This window comes from Gobio gobio (genome assembly GCF_949357685.1).
Source record: "Gobio gobio genome assembly, chromosome: 5".
In the NCBI taxonomy this organism is placed as follows: Eukaryota; Metazoa; Chordata; class Actinopteri; order Cypriniformes; family Gobionidae; genus Gobio; species Gobio gobio.
Genome location: NC_137101.1, coordinates 34,428,874 through 34,447,165, shown reverse-complemented (window position 1 = coordinate 34,447,165; position 18,292 = coordinate 34,428,874). Strand labels below are relative to the sequence as shown.

General features: G+C 38.6%; 1 protein-coding gene across 1 annotated transcript in view; it reads left to right on the top strand.

The window, feature by feature from the left end:
* The first annotated feature begins 1,266 nt into the window (after nucleotides 1-1,266).
* The window catches only part of LOC307127021 (uncharacterized protein), a 369,345-nt gene continuing 352,319 nt past the window's right edge, over nucleotides 1,267-18,292 (top strand). The window contains exons 1-2 of the mRNA XM_079817954.1: nucleotides 1,267-2,451; nucleotides 2,654-5,826. Coding sequence (XP_079674080.1) covers nucleotides 1,293-2,234 — 942 coding nt within the window. The 5' untranslated portion in view covers nucleotides 1,267-1,292 and the 3' untranslated portion in view covers nucleotides 2,235-2,451; nucleotides 2,654-5,826. The remainder of the gene's footprint in view (nucleotides 2,452-2,653; nucleotides 5,827-18,292) is intronic.

Genomic DNA, 18,292 nt, shown 5'->3' with positions numbered 1-18,292 from the left:
GCCTGAATCACTGCTCTAATTTAGAGGCTAATTAGCTGGTTATAGAGGTAATGTGTTATTAATTGTGTTGTATTCATAGTATTAGCCATGGGATTATGCAGCAAAAGATACAGGACGGTTGTGTTAATTGAATAATATCCAGATAAAAAATGTAAAAAAAGTGCACAAAAGGTTTTAATCTACGGCATTACTTAGACACACACAGACATCATGAATCAGCGTTTGAATCTCTACAATGGTGACAATCAAAAAAAATTAAGATAAACAGATCAACTTTGAACATAAAACAAGCAACTGAAATGTCACGACAAAAACAGCAAAGGTAAAAGCAATTAGTAAGTATCAAAGAAAATTTGTCAATTCAGATGCATAATTTATTCATGCCGCAATGCATGCTGGGACACATGGGGGGGGGGGGGGGTTGATTGGTGGTACCCAACATGCACTGCAGCTTGAAGATTTTAATTGATTGTCACCATTGTTGAGATTCATACATTGATTCTTGATGTCTGTGTATATCTAAGCAATGCCATAGATTTAAATCCTGCATATTATTAGAATACCACAACGGTGCTGTAATTCATGCTGTAGAATCACATGGCAACTATTATGAATAAAACAAAACTATTAACACAGTACCACAATAACCAGAGTATTAGACTCCGAATGAGATCAGTGATTTAGCCACACAATGTCATTAACAATATATAAATAGCCAACATCACCAGATATTCTCTTGGATTCCCTTGCCATTAGGGGTGTAACGATTCGTTTTAACAACGATTCGATTCGTATCACGATTTGAGGTTGTCGATACGATTCAAGGACGATATTGGTTAATTTAGAACGATACGATCTGAAACGATTCAGTGACTTGAAATCGATTCAGTAACTTTTTAGCCAAAAATTGTGTGACTGAAATAAATATCTGGATACTGGTCAGTGCAGGTGAAGTTTCCTAGATTCCTGTTGTTTCTTGTAAGGGAATCAGGTATAATCAGGGTTGTGAGCGCGTTGTTTGTGTTTGAGCTCCGTCAAATTGATTCATAATCCTTGATTTTCTTCTTAATACTCGCTTACAAACGAATACTTTCTATTATTTACAGCGTGTGAACATATCTCCGATACGATTCTCTATAAAAAAACAATCGGATTGCTTTGATATCGCTACTTATATCCGAACTTCCGCTACTAGCCGTAGCCCGCTAGCCTTGCACGCGTGGTAACTTGTTTAACGTTACACCCGGTAAACACTGATAGCTACAATTCGCCATCGTAGCACTTCTGCTACAATGGCGAATAACTCGGATGTGTGTCTAATGTTACCTTTGAGTGCAGGTGAGGACACGTTCGAGCTGCATTCGGTGCAGTTGGAGTTGGAGTCGTTGGCGAGGCAGATTCGCAGCCTTCTAGACAGACAAGCTGTGCTGAGAGAGCGGCGAACGGCGCTTGAAACATCACGCGCCGATGCGCACAAGTCAGTGGATACTAACATTTTGACTCCGACCTCGTCTACTCCGCGTGTTTCTCTGCACAGGACCCAAGCACCCAGGACGCGATCATCATCCCTGGTTTCGTTCACTCCGGCACCGACACAGCGCCATGGACCCTGGGTGTTTCCACAGCGGAAGACGCGAGCCAGGACCAGAGCGAGGACCTCTCCGCCCCTCCCGGTCTTCGAGATCTCCACCCGGAACCGCTTCTCCCCTCTTCGCGAGACGGAACGCGACGCTGTGGTCATCGGTACTTCCATCGTCCGGCATGTCCACGCTACCTCAGGTAAAGGCAAGGTTATCACTCACTGCTTTCCTGGTGCTCGAGTTCTCGATGTCGCTGCGCAGGTTCCCGAGATCCTGAACGGTGACGAGCGCATCGGAGCTGTCGTGCTGCACGCGGGGACGAACGACACCAGGCTGCGGCAGACGGAGGTTCTGAAGAGGGACTACAGGAGCCTGATCGAGACGGTGCGCAGAACATCGCCTGAAGCAACGATCATCGTGTCCGGACCGCTTCCCACGTACCGACTAGGACATGAAAAGTTCAGTAGATTATTTGCTCTAAATGAATGGTTAATGTCATGGTGTAATGAACAGAAGCTGCTCTTTGTAAATAATTGGAATCTGTTTTGGGAGCGACCTAGGCTCTTCCGTCCTGATGGTCTTCACCCCAGCAGAATCGGAGCGGCTCTTCTGTCGGACAACATCTCCAGAGCGCTGCACACCGCCATCATATGACTAGTAAGTCAAAGTCCAAATAACAGTATTTGCTGTCCTAACTTAATTGACATAAGTACCAATGTAGAACATTATATAGAAACTGTGTCTGAACATAACTGTGTAGAACATTATATAGAAACTGTGTCTATTCCTCGTTTAGTGAGGTCAAACATTAAATCTACTGTAAGATCTAGGAAAAATCTAATTGTGATTAAACCAGAAAATCTCAATATTAGTGAACAAAAACAATGCTGTCCAAACTTAATTGACATAAGTACCAATGTAGAACATTATATAGAAACTGTGTCTGAACATAACTGTGTAGAACATTATATAGAAACTGTGTCTATTCCTCGTTTAGTGAGGTCAAACATTAAATCTATTGTAAGATCTAGGAAAAATCTAATTGTGATTAAACCAGAAAATCTCAATATTAGTGAACAAAACCAATTTTGTACTAACTTAATTGACATAAGTACCAATGTAGAACATTATATAGAAACTGTGTCTATTCCTCGTTTAGTGAGGTCAAACATTAAATCTACTGTAGGATCTAGGAAAAATCTAATTGTGATTAAACCAGAAAATCGCAATATTAGTGAACAAAAACAATTTCTAAAACTAGGTCTTCTAAACATTAGATCGCTCACACCTAAGGCGGTTATTGTAAATGAAATGGTCACAGATAATAGTTTCGATGTACTTTGCCTTACTGAAACCTGGCTTAAGCCAAATGATTATTTCGGTCTTAATGAGTCTACTCCACCAGGATACTGTTATAAGCATGAGCCCCGTCTGATTGGTCGTGGCGGCGGTGTTGCAACAATATATAGAGATATTCTTAATGTTACCCAGAAAACAGGTCACAGGTTTAATTCATTTGAAGTACTAGTGCTAAATGTCACGCTATTAGATGTAAGAAAGAAATCTGTATTATCTCTAGCCTTGGCTACTGTATATAGACCTCCAGGGCCCTATGCTGATTTCCTAAAAGAGTTTGCAGACTTTCTCTCAGATCTATTGGTCAACGTCGATAAAGCAGTAATTGTTGGAGATTTTAACATACACGTAGATAACACAAATGACGCGTTAGGGGCTGCGTTTACAGATCTATTAAATTCCTTTGGGGTCAAGCAAAACGTCACTGGTCCCACTCATCGTCTTAATCACACACTAGATTTAATTATATCACATGGAACCAACCCAACCGATATAGATATTATACCGCAAAGTGATGATGTCACTGACCATTACATGGTAACTTGCATACTGCGTACTGCTGAAATCTGTCATGTTGCGCCACGTTATCGACCAGGCAGAACAATCCTTCCAACCACTATAGATAGATTCTCAAATAGCTTACCTGATCTGGCTCAGCTGCTAAGTGAACCCAAACAAACAGATGAACTAGAGGAAATGGCTAGCAGTATGAGCACCATTTTCTCTAGTACATTAGAAATTGTAGCACCAATTAGATTAAAAAAGGTTAGAGAGAAAACTAAAGCACCATGGTACAACAGTGCTACACATGTTATCAAGAGAGAAACTCGTAACTTCGAGCGTAAATGGAAACAAACTAATTTAGAGGTCTTTAGAATCGCATGGAAAGAAAGTATGTCACGTTATAAAAAGGCCCTAAAAGCAGCCAGGGCTGAGCATCTCCGCAAACTAATAGAAAATAACCAAAATAATCCAAGGTTTTTATTTAACACTGTGGCTAGACTAACAAATAAACAAGCATCGCCTGAACAAAATATTCCGTTACAGTTTAGTAGTAATGATTTTATGAACTTCTTCGCTGACAAAATAGAAAGCATCAGAAACAAAATTGTAAATGTACAATCATTAATGATGTCTTATGATTCAACCGCAATTATCGCCCCTCAAGAACTACTACACCGCTTTACAACCATAGGACAGGAAGAGCTAAATAAACTTATCATTGCATCTAAACCAACAACATGTTTATTAGATCCAATACCCACTAAACTACTGAAAGAGTTGTTACCTGTAGTGGAAGAGCCTCTTCTCAATATTATTAACTCGTCTTTATCTTTAGGTCATGTTCCAAGAATATTCAAGTTGGCAGTCATAAAGCCTCTCATTAAGAAGCCACAATTAGATCATAATAACCTAGCAAATTACAGACCAATATCAAATCTTCCATTCATGTCTAAAATACTAGAAAAAGTTGTGTCCGCTCAATTGTGCTCTTTCTTGCAAGAAAATGATATCTATGAAAAATTTCAATCAGGATTCAGGCCGCATCACAGCACAGAAACCGCACTCGTTAAAATCACAAATGATTTACTTCTAGCTTCTGACCAAGGCTGTATCTCAATACTAGTTCTACTTGATCTTAGTGCTGCGTTCGATACTATAGATCATAAAATACTATTAGATCGACTTCAAAATTACACTGGTGTTCAGGGACAGGCATTAAACTGGTTTAGATCGTATTTATCAGACCGCTACCATTTTGTCTGTCTAAATGGGGAAAAATCAAAGATGACGTCAGTAGACTATGGGGTGCCGCAAGGATCCGTGCTAGGCCCTCTGCTATTCTCTATATATATGCTGCCACTTGGTAATATTATAAGAAAACATGGAATTAATTTCCACTGTTATGCTGATGACACTCAATTATATATTTCATCACGACCAGATGAAAACGCTAAATTATCTAAACTGACAGCGTGTGTTGATGATATTAAACACTGGATGACGTGTAATTTTCTGCTATTAAATTCAGATAAAACGGAGGTGTTACTTATTGGTCCAAAAAATTGCCCACAAAACCTCTCACAATACAACTTTAACTTGGAAGGATGTCCTGTCGCTTTATCCACTACAGTAAGAGACCTGGGTGTTATATTAGACCGCAACTTGTCTTTCGAAAGTCATATTTCATATGTTACAAGAACGGCATTTTTCCACCTTAGAAACATTGCCAAGCTACGTAACATGCTATCTATTTCTGATGCAGAAAAGTTAGTTCATGCATTCATGACCTCGAGACTAGATTACTGTAATGCTTTATTAGCTGGTTGTCCTGCATCATCGATAAACAAACTACAGTTAGTCCAAAACGCAGCTGCTAGAGTTCTTACTAGGTCAAGAAAATATGATCATATAACACCAATTTTATCATCCCTACACTGGTTACCTATTAAGTTCCGTATCAATTACAAAGTATTGCTACTGACCTATAAAGCCCTAAATGGGTTAGCTCCAGTGTATTTAACTGATCTTTTATCGCCCTACAATCCATCGCGCTCTTTAAGATCACTAAACTCGAGGCTTCTGGTCATTCCTAGGATATCTAAGTCCACTAAAGGAGGGAGGGCATTTTCACATTTAGCTCCTAAACTCTGGAATAGTCTTCCGGATATTGTTCGAGGTTCAGACTCGCTGTCCCAGTTTAAAACTAGATTAAAGACGCATCTCTTTAGCCAAGCATTCACATTATAAATAAGTTTTATACTACAGTTAAATCGCACCAACAGCATTAATATTCTGAACAGCAGCTATGCTAATTATTTCCCATCTGCTTTTCTGTTGTTATCTCGGGACACTAGTCCCGAGGTAACTAGTTCGTCAGCTCCAGTTTGTATCCAGCCTCTGATGGAGACTTCAGATGCCCCTGTGATGAGACGACTCGACGCCTGTGAAGAGACGACTCAACGCCAGCGTTGTTATGGCCTAAAATAATACTTTTTTTTTTTTAACATTCTCTTTTCTAACATTTTTTAATGTACATTTATGAAATGCACTTTCTGTGAAGCTGCTTTGAAACAATGTGTATTGTGAAAAGCGCTATACAAATAAATTTGAATTGAATTTGAATTGAATTATAAATTAATTATGGATATAAACAAACAAGTAAACAACAATTAATGGCAAATGCATTCAAATTTTATTTGAATAAAGTGCAACCAACAGTTTAGGTTGAATTAACAGGAAGTTAACCTTTTCTGCTCTCATTTTCAATATTCAATACATTTTCAATAAAAGCACAGTAAGTGCAACCAACATTTCAACAGTAGGTTTACCTGCTACTTCTGCTTTTGTTTTCCAACATAAAAATATTACAATATTAATATCAAAAATAAAGTGCAACTAACTTCTCTTCAGGTTTAATTAATAGTAGGTTTACCTGCTACTTTTGCTGTTGTGTTTCAACATTAAAATAATATAAATACAATATTAATATAAAAAATAAAGTGCAACTAACTTCTCTTCAGGTTTAATTAATAGTAGGTTTACCTGCTACTTTTGCTGTTGTGTTTCAACATTAAAATAATATAAATACAATATTAATATCAAAAATAAAGTGCAACCAACATTTCTTCAGGTTGAATAAACTGGCTGAACCTGCTACTACTCTCAGTTTAATAAACAAACAATATTTAACAAAAGATAAAATGTAACCAACTACTCTTCAATGACTCTACAGATTTTTTTTCCAAAAATATCAACATGATCTGACCGCAGAACACTTCTCAGTGCGTTCATTATGTCACCAGCAGTACTAAAAACTCGCTCTGCTGGCACACTGGTGCCAGGAATGCACAGGTAACAAGCAAGGGTTGAAAGGACAGGTAGCTCTTTCTCCTGGTGGCTTGATAATATCGCTCGTTGGCTTCTCCTCTACCATCCGCCATGCAATGTTTTGTTTTCTTAGCGCTGCTGCTGGTGCGTGCGTTGCGATGATGTCACAGATAGGCAGACTGAATCGAGTAACGTTTGACGCCTTTATCATTAAAAGTGCTAAGAAAAAACATCCTTATAAAGTCTGACGTGCTTAAATCCAATGCGTTATTTCCTATTATCGATACAATCGATTGATTACCTTTTAAAACAATGTTAGATCGATATATGTCGTCCGGAAGGCCAAGTTGCCGAGCACAGATCGATGTAGTTAGATCATAGGAATATAAATCGATACATCGATGTAGTAGATGAATCGTTACACCCCTACTTGCCATAACAAATGTGCTTTATAAACACACAGTTAAAGGAGCTAGAGAAAAAAGTTAAAGAGTTAAGAGCCCAACTAAAGCAGACACTGATCTCCAGCATGGTGACTTCAAACAAAACTATAAAAAGAAAATTACAGAAATAAAGTCAGTCTGGTTAATAATGTGTGAAGCTGGTAATGCTGTTTGTGGAGTTGTTTAATCCTCTTCTGCCAAGATCTTCAGATTTAATGTCTTCTTTTATCTTCAGTTGATTTCATCTAAGGCTGTGGCTGAAGTCAGTTGTAGTTCTTGTGTATCTCTTTCCGTCAGTGATTCTGCTCATTATCATCAGGTGTTCATCATTAATTCTCAATCATCACTCAATTATCTCATTAACTTGAACACTGCTTCAATGGTACTTTATCTCAGTAGTGTGCACTAGGCTGTGTTAATTTATCATGGGCATTTTTCTGTGTACCATTACATAAAACTTACTGTAGTAAAGGTTGTTTGTACGGGAAGAAGGAGGCGGGAACCGGCGAACGATCAAAGTATTTAATAAAACATAAACACAAAATAAAATGGCGGCGACAGCCCCTCACGGTCGACTGCCGCCTACACACACACAAACACAAAATGAAAACAAAAAGGCTGCAGCCCCTCGCGGACGACTGCAGCGTGCACATAACAAAAACGTCCAGGCCTGGTCCTCTCTCGTCCCTCACTGTCGTCGCTCCTCCTTTATACTCCCTCACTCCTCCGCAAGGGCCGAGATCGCTGCGGCTCGCAGCTGGCGCTCATCCTCTCTGATGAGCGCCGCCTCGTCCCGCCCTCACGGTCCCTCGGCCTCGCTGCTCGCCACACTTACCTATTTCATTTACGTTTGACTGACAAATATGAATCACATTAAGTTTATTTGTTTGTTTATGTTAAAACTATGTAGTAGGGCTGCAACGACGCGTCGACGTCGTCGATGACGTCGACTACGAAAATACGTCGACGTGCGTGAAATGCGTCGACGCGTCGGCGGCACATTATTTACGTTCTAGAATGGAACAGAAGATCTAGAATAATGGCAGCTTCTGCTCCCGGGCACAGTGAAAATTATAATTTATCATATAAAGCCAGACCGCGACATTCAAAAGTGTGGGAGTACTTTAAACAGAAGCCGAGTAAAACTGTGCTTTGTTCGCTCTGTAACGCCGGTTTCACACTGCGCGCGCAGGCAGAGCAGAAGCTGTGCGCGTGGAGAGCGGGAGCTTTCACACTGCCAATCAGTGTTGCCAAGTCCGCTTTTTTCCGCGGAATTGGGCTACTTCTACACTGTTGCCGCGGGCTGTGTCTCATGTCCGCGGGTTGAAGCAAAAAAACACACATATTTAACCCCCCGAACGCGATGTTTACCAGAGAACCTCCCCGAAACGCGATTGGGCTTGTTTTGAGTAACGAATGGGTGGGTTTTGTTGTGTAAACCTGGCAACCCTTCCAGTGTTCTCTCGCGCAGCTGAACCATGGCGCGTGTATTGCAACAGACGGTCACATTTTCCGGGGTTCTTCTCCGACCCCAGTACGTCTCGTGCTTTTATTTATTATGGGCTGCATATATCTCCTGTTAATGCGACCTGGTTCCCCTCTGTCCCAAACACATATGCATAAAACATGCTGTATATAGGTAGTTTACATGATTAAAGAAACATTAAAGTTAAGATATGCCTCTAGCTTTAATCATTTAAATGTGTCTTTGAAGTTTGGGCAAAAACTTCTGGCAGCTTTAGTCGTTGTTTATGCACATGTATCTTCAAAATAGACGACTAGTTATACTATATTAAAACTATGCTGAAAGCTCCTGTATGTGAACCTTTTGCAGATAAATACAAGTGCATTTTCGTTTACTATTGACACAAATCAATAAGTAAATCATACTCAACTACTAGCCTATAGTAAACAACTTTTCCTAATTAGGCCTACTCTGTATACATTTTATTATGAATAGTATCATTCTATATTATGTTTAAAAAGCTTCTTGTGTTCATATATTTCATTATAAAATGGCATACTATGTACACTACCTTTCCTGAAATACAATTAATATTGTCATCATTCATTGATTTCATGTTAAAATAATATAAAAATTCACTACCCTCTTTGAAATACAATAATCAGTAAAAAAGAATCATAAGATTAATCTGGGAAAATAATCGTTAGATTAGTCGACTAATCGAAAAAATAATCGTTAGATTAGTCGACAGAAAAAATAATCGTTAGTTGCAGCTCTACTATGTAGTCCAAATGGATGGAAAATTGTAATGTAATTCAAATACATAAAACTTATATTTAGACCAAAATATTTTTTTGAGTGTGTTTTGTTTTTATCCACAAATGTTCCCACTGGACAAATTTTGGAAGATCATTCATACTCCCTGAGACAGGATAGCGCTGATGTGCCTAAAAATGTTCCACCACCCATGGATGAAGAGGAGGAAATGGCTACACAATTTATGGCTGACAATGACTATGAACCATCTCCGGCTGATCAAACCCTCACTATCAATTCTGAGGAACAACCAAATAGTAGCACAACTAAAGAAGTCTGAACGAAGAAAAATAATCCAGCTTGAGATTTAGTTAGAGCATTCCATAGCAGAGATTCAGTTTCTCAAAGACAAACTCCAAGGGCAAACGAGTAACTGTCATGTAAATGGTATTCAGCCTCTCAGATGAGTGAAAGTGTGATTCGGATGGAGACAGGATTGCCAGATAGAGATACTTTCAGTGCTGTGTGTGAATATGTTGTTCGTTTTGAGGATTCCATTACGTACTGATAGATTTTGTATTTAAATCTTCCAGGCCAGTTCCTGTTTGTAAAATGAGCACCATTTGTCTTTAATGGCCCTTGGAGCCCATGAGTGATTGGATTAGCATCTATGCATTTGAATGTCACTGTTATGCTGATTGGATCAGTATCGATGGCAGGAACGTTTGGGGTGTGTAAGAACGATCTCCTGTGGGAGGTCCTAACAGTTTCCCTTTGTCTGAAGCCCTTTGTCTTCCCTGTATAAAGTTCTGTCTCAGAACACAGATGGAGGTGGGTTAAGATTGTTGAAGGGCGGCATGATAACATCGATGCTGAAAGACTGCTACACTACAAACCTTCAATAAATTCTTCTCCCCACAAGAACTCTGGTCAAGCTTACACTGTAAAAATGGCTGTGAAATCTACAGTTATTTACTGTAGATTTCACAGTAACAGTACTGTAAACGATTTTTACAGTAGAATATTGTAAAGTTTACAGTAAGACCGTAAAAAACACAGTAGTCCAAGCATTACAGTTGAAATCACAGTAGTCAAAGCATTACTGTAAAAAAATCACAATTTAGCCACTATAGTACTGTAAATAGTAAAGTAAACTACTGTAATTTTCCTTTTTTTATCATATCTTTCTTTGTACCCCTTTCACATGGACGGCCCGAGATTATTGTTGTTCAGAATTCATTACCGGAATATGATATAAATACTCGAAGGTGAGCTTTAAGTCAGGGCCGTGCAGAGAGTTCGTCAGGGGTAGGGGCTCAAATGTAAATGGAAGTAGGGCTGGGCGATATATATCGTGAGATTGTTATGCGCTTCTCATCAGTAAAGCCGGTTAATTGATTAGTAGTAAATCGCCTTCACCTGCTTTCAGATGGAGCGGCATTTACTACAAAGCTAAAACTCCAGTGTTAAATTAAGAAAGAAGTTAGAGAAGTTAATGAGATAATTAAGTGATTAATTTAGTGATGATTGAGCATTATTGAAGACACCTGATGTTAACAAGCAGAATCACTGAAGGAGAAAATCATAAATTGTAAGCCACCGTTATGGGGATGGGTGTGTGCATTAGTTGGGCTCTTGACCCTTATATTCTTAACTTTAGATTTTGTTTGTCTGCTGTTATTGATTTATAGCAGTCTAATTAACAAAGAAAAGTGTGATCTGATAGTGTTGGCTATGTTTTGACATAATCATGCGATGATCAGAAAAATGAAACATTTTGAGAAAGTTTGGTTTAACTTGTTAACAGCAGCTTTGTGATTTTACAGTATGTGAATATCATTTTTTTTCTTATAATCTAAAATATTTAATAAACATTGTTCTGATCAAAAAACTTTCAAATTAATTTACTTAGAAACACAGACATCAATAATCAGCCTGTGAGTCTCAACAATGGTGACAATAATAAAGCATGTTGCAGTGGCTACCACCAATCACAACTCATTAATGGCTCCCATCATGCATTGCGGTATGAATAAATTATGATCTGAATTGTCTATGTAATTTTCTTTTCCTAATTGACTATTCTTCTCGTCACCATTGTTGAGATGCATAGACTGAATCTTGACGTCTGTGTGTGGCTAAAAGAAAAGTTTTTTTTTTTTTAAAACAACTTTTAAGAAATCCTTTATATTATGTCTAAAACTTTGTATATTTATGCAGAATCACAGTTATGCTGTAAACCGCAACATAAATCAAAAATATAGTTCAAATGATGATTGTCATAATATAACCAACAGATCACTTTTTATCTTTGCTCTTCTGGCAGTTATAACTCAGATACAGCAGCCAGACAAAATCTAAAGTTAATAACATAAGGGTCAAGAGCCCAACTAAAGCAAACACCCATCCCCATAACGGTGGCTTACAATTTGAGATTTTCTCCTTCAGAGATTCTGCTTGTTATCATCAGGTGTCTTCAATAATGATCAATCATCACTAAATTAATCACTTAATTATCTCATTACCTTCAACACTCTTGAGTGGACTCATATACACTCCCAGGAGTGTTAATTTAACACTGGAGTTTTTGCTGTGTACAAAGAGCCGTAGTTAACTGACAAGCTGAGCCATATCGCATTAATTATCGCTGGCGATATGTCCACGATATTAATGCGATATGGCTCAGCTTGTCAGTTAACTACGGCTCTTTGTAGTAAATGCTGCGCCATCTGAAAGCAGGTGAAGCCGATTTACTACTAATCAATTAACCGGCTTTACTGATGAGATGCGCATAACAATCTCACGATATATATCGCCCAGCCCTAAATGGAAGTACAGTACCCTTACTGTAAAAAGTATTCACAGTAACTTACTGGCCAATCGTTGCCAGTAAGTTACTGTAAATTTTACGGTAAATTTTTTACAGTGTACTTATTTTATGTATTGGAGAAATCTAATACATTGGCGAGCCACCCAAACGACTGCTCGGCCAAATATACCAAAATCTAACAGTACTTTGCTGGATGGAGACCCAAAGAAATCATCCTTGAGGACCAGATTTTCATAACCTTGATGAAAATTTGCCCCAACTATACACATGTTCACTTGGCTGCACTCTTTCACTGTAGTACAAGGACTGTAAGTAATGTATTAATGGCATTTATAGAGGTTTTTCACAAGGTCCTTTTTAAGGATATAATGAGTACTGTTCCCAGCCGGGAGAAAAACCATACCTGGATGCCGTCTTCATTTCTACCTTTCCAAAATTGCAGAATATTATTGGATTGCACTGACATCAAAATTGCTATTCCCAAACAAATGGATACACAGAAAGAGACCTATTCTCATACCGTGGCATACACTCCTTCAAAGTACTCATTGGGGTGGCACCAAATGCTGTGATTACCTACTGCAGCAAACTTTACCCAGGATCTGTAAGTGATAAGGAGACAGTACTTGATTATGGTGTTTTGAACCATTTTAAGCCTGGAGACCTGACAAGGGATTCCTAATCCACAACATTCTGCCAGAAGGAGTCACAGTAAACATTCCCCCATTCCTCAGTCACGGCCAACTGACACACAGTGAAGCACATGCTACAAAGCTGATTGCACCGTTTAAAAGATTTTCAAATTCTGAGATTTATTCCATCTCACTTGCGGCACTTTGCAGATAAACTGGTTCAGGTATGCTGTGCACTAGTGAACCTCCAAAGTCCTCTCATAAAAGAAGTGGCAACAGAATAGTGCAAAAACGCTCCTGCTCTCCATCCAGCCATTGACATCAGGCTCCTGCTCTCCATCCAGCCAGAAACACCTGCTCTCCATCCAGCCATTAACATCAAGCTCCTGCTCTCCATTCTCTCATCGTTCAGTTAAGCTCAGCCCAGCTTCTATTACACTGTGTCAACACCAGGTGCGATGTGACACACAGCTTGTTCTAATGGGATTTTCGCATTGCACCGCGACCTCATACAGGAAGAAATATGTCAACAAATTTTTGATTGTTCAGGTTTTTTACAACTATTTTTTAATTCTTAACAAAATGAAGCATAACACCACATTCAGGACACTCCACCCGCCAAATAATAAATTGAAAGTTTACCCCAAAAATTAAGATTCTGTCATATCATTCCAAATAACTTGACAATAACTAACATTCATTTTAATAATAACTATGTACATTTTAGCCGATTTAATAATAAACAGTTCTCTTTATAAACTATGTATATATTGAACAATATTTACAGTTTACTTTTGTGCCAGCTGTGGAAGCATGTGGGACGTAAAAAAGTCTTCCAGGACTTGCAGGTTTGTTTGCCAAGTGTCATCTCTGGATATGGGGATGATGACACTTTGTTTTGTGGTCCACACAGTAAAGTAGCAGGTTTCTCTTGCAGTGAGGTGAAGCTGCCCCTGTACTTGATGCCAGTAGGGGTGGTCTCTGCGCAGGCTGTAAACACCCCCTTCCATACTGACACAGAAGCACTGCTTCACTAATTGACTTTTCTCTTGCATCGTAGGGACACTTGGCCTCCAATATTGCAGATGACCCCACCAGACCATCTGGAGATGCTCCCAACACTCCTGATGGAGACAGTCACAAGCCAGACTCCTGGACTTGCATCTGAGTTGCTGTGGTGAATGCCTGGATGGCTTCACTCTCGTTCACAATACCCCACTGTACAGACAAAACACCCTCTAGGGCTTGTTGCTTTCCTAGCAGCCTAGCAAGAAGTGAAACAGTCACACGCTTTGACCTAAGGACAGCTCCAAAGTGGCAGTCAGCCTTCCACGTCTAAATAAATGCCAGTTTGGATTGTTGCGCTGACCAGTTGTTGCCACCTGAATAGCCCTCCGTTCCTCCTCTGACAAAGCCATACTGGCCAGGATAGCTTCAGACCCCTGATGACCTACAGACTCTACAATTCTAGGAACAGAATGTGCTTCCAAGGTGTGAGGATTCTCTTCAGGCTCAGGTGAGAGAAGCCAGGACATTCCTGAGAACCTGCTCCTGAGTCTGTTCCTCAGCCAATCACGATCCTCTGCTGTTGGCTCTCGTGTCAATGGGTTATAAGGCTCATTCGGTGGAGGGAACAGCTCCTCTACAGAGTGTGTGCTCTTAGCTGCTTTGGGCTTCTTCCACTGACATGTGGTGTCTGTGCAGCTGAAATTGTGGATGGCAAAGATGGCCAAAGCAGCTGCATGGCTGCATTTGTATTGTCCATATGCCATCTTTCCCTGTTGAGACCTGTAATGTGAATTATAAATAATAAATATTTAAGATATATTTATGTAAATATATATATACTCTTGCTGTAAGGTTTCTGTGGCTCAGTGATTAGAGCATTTTGTTTACTGTGCAAAAGGTTGCGAGTTCAATTCTCAGAGAACACGCTGATATGTATACCCTGAATTCACTGTAAGTTGCCTGTCTGACAAATACCAAAAATTACATGTTAAACTATTGTATAGTACTTACTTGTATACTATTGTAACTACACTCCAGTCAGCTCACAGTAATGTGAATGTGAGATAACATTTATTACACTAGCTCTCACATTGGGGCTTGTGGATTACCAGGTAAAAATATATATAAAATGTGAACAAAATGAGTATATATGGTTTATTTAGGGAACATATATGGTTTAATTATAATATATTCTAATAAGCATTTGTTGATGCTATTGGACAATTCTCTTTAAATTCAACATATATAATTATATACAACTATTATATTGAATGTTTGGAATTTATCTGTGTTATGCTTGTTCAGAGATTGTTTGTATAGTTATCTTAAATAGATAGAACCCTATTATAACTCCTCTATCTCTCCATAGTTTTACTTACCGAGACTCGATAAACCTTGTCCCTCATGCTGGCCCTTACAATACCGGTAAGTAAGCCAGCATCTAAGCTGCACTGTTCTACATGTCCAGATTTATAGTGGTTCTCTCCTCGATCTATGGTTTTTCTATCGTCTAAGAAAAAGGACATAAGATTAGAAATTGATACGGCCATAGCTAACGTCGTTAGTGCTTCTGAGATGGTAAAAGCGCGTTTTTTTTTCTGGCGAATAAGCAAATGGTATGCAAACATACAATCAAACATAATACAGTGAAAAGATCATTTGAAAAGACATTTTGGCCACTATGAATCAACGTCCATCCCACCACCATAATAGTAACAAACAGTATGGTGACATGGTACAACATGTATGTTTTGCACATGTGATAATGTAACGGGAAAACAACATTCTGCATGTTGAAATGTGCAGTAAGTGCTCATTTATTTCACCCCCATTTCCTTTAAAAAAATCTATTTTGCACTAGGTACACAAAATACTTCCTCTCAACGTCTTTTGGACAAAAATGTCCCCATTGGACCCATTAAAACTGCAATTTTTAATCCCACTATAAAATGATGCAATCTATGTAAATAGGCTTTTATTCTGTTGGCAGAAAATTGAATGGTGCCACTTTTTTCAGGTTAGGCCTATAAATAAAATACTCACTTTATTCCTGTTTTCTGCTTCTGCATATTATAAAGACAATTTGATAAATTATGCAGCTATAACTGTGTGGGTGTGTTATGGATGTCAGAGAGTGGTTTGTATGTGTGTAATAAAAAAATTGTGTGTGGGTGTGCGTGTGCTTTAATATTTGAGAGAGAAAAACTCAACTACACTGCAAATCACAAATCCAAATACTGTGTGTATCAGTGGAGTTTTGCTGGCATCTAATGGGGAAACTGTGGTACTGCGCCCAAACAAACTGACAGAAAGCTCATTTTTTTATATCAACCTCAAATTTTTTACTTTTTTTATTTATGGCTTTTGTTTTCTAGCAGTTTTAGAGTTTACCATGTTTCATAAAAACTATATGTTATATAAAATATTATTCATAAACTTAACACTATAACCTTTTTTTTCACTTTTTAAACTTTTAGTTTGGCTTCAACAATATCTGCCAAGGGTCGTCTTTAAAATAAGATCAAACTTAAGTTTGTGCTCCCAATATTATTTTTTAATGACAGTTTTTTGACATGGATATTTTTGTCCTCTATGGACCGGTGTGTAACTTTTTAAAATTGATGCACAAGGGTTAAATGTACCCAGCCAGCAGAGTCATGTGGGGCCCATATGGGTGTCACCTGGGCTGTCTAACTGGGGCCCAGTCAGTTTTGTCCTCAGTTTCCATGTAGGCCCCACATGGGCTAGCCCAGATGAACTTAACACTGCTGAGTGTGCACACTACAGGCTGTTAAATGTAACTGAATCAGTGTTGGAGTTAATGAGATAATTAAGTGATTAATAGAGTAATGACTGAATATTACTGAAGACTCCTGATGATAACAAGCAGAATCACTGAAGGACAGAGAAACACAACAGACTTCAGACACAACTTCACAAAAGCATTATCAGATTCCCTTTTTACCTATTAGATTGACTTTCTGTTATCTTAGTTTTTATAATTCCCACTGAGCAAAGGCGTACGTTGAAAAGACGTCCACTGAGGAGCCAGAATGAAAGTTTTTATGACGTCTGTTTTTGACGTGTTCTGCACGTCCAATATAGACATTCATGGAACCTCAGGGTTAAAAACTAGTTCAAATTGTGGAAATATTTTCCATTTGTAATTGCAAAGCAACTCACAGACAGTGTGTGTTTGTCCAGAAATCATGAAAATAAAAGAAACTTAGCTCACACCTTTAGACACTTTAGAAAACTTATAATCTGTAATTCACACATCTTTGGATCGTGAGAGAATCGTGGGATTCAATCCAGGATCTTCTTGCTGTGAGGAGACAGTGTTTCCCATTGAGACACTGGTGCTGCCCTTAATCACAGACATAAGACACACTTTGACTATTTCTGTCAGACGTCTACAGAAGCTCTTACTGAGAATTAACAGAGCTTTAGATGTTGATATTTATGTTTCATTTGAAGTCACCATTGTGGTGGGAAGCGTTTGCTTTAGTTGGGCTCTTGGTCCCCGTATTTGTGTTAGCTTTTCTTTGGCTGCTGTAACTGTGTGTGAGAAACACAATAGTTATGGCTGAGAAAGCAAAGATAAAGTAACTTCAGGTGTTGTCAGCTCCTTGTTGATGACTAAATCATCAGAAGTCTAGAATCTTATGTTATGCTTTTGAGTTTTGTGTTCATGTTTGGCAAATAATAATTTGTTTATATACTATAACTTGTGAATCCACTGTATCGGGACTAATAGCAATAAAATAATCACTTATCCTGAAAGATGATAAAACTGCATGTGCACATTGTTTTGAGAAAATATTTCACATAGTCACACGCAGACATCAAGATTTTGCATATGATTCACAACAACGGTGACAATCATAAAAAAAAACTTCATGCTGCAATGCATGATGGGTAGCTTCAAAGTACAAAACTCATGCTTGATAGTCACCATTGTTGTGAATCATATGCAAAATCTTGATGTCTGCGTGTGACTATGTGACATATTTTCTCTAAACAATGTGCAGCTGCTGTTTAATCATCTTTCAGAATGAGTGATTTGTTTATTGCTATTGGTGTCAATACAGTGGATTCACAAGGTTATAGTAGGCTATATAAACAAATTATTATTTGCCGAACAAGAACCTAAAACTCAAAAGCACAACATCAGATTCTAGACTTCTGATGATTTAGTCATCAACAAGAAGCTGACAACACCTTAAGTCACTTTATCTTTGCTTTCTCAGCCATAACTATTGTGTTTCACACACACAGTTACAGCAGCCAAAGAAAAGCTAACTCAAGTACAGGAACCAAGAGCCCAACTAAAGCAAACGCTTCCCACCACAATGGTGACTTCAAATGAAACATAAACATCAACATCTAAA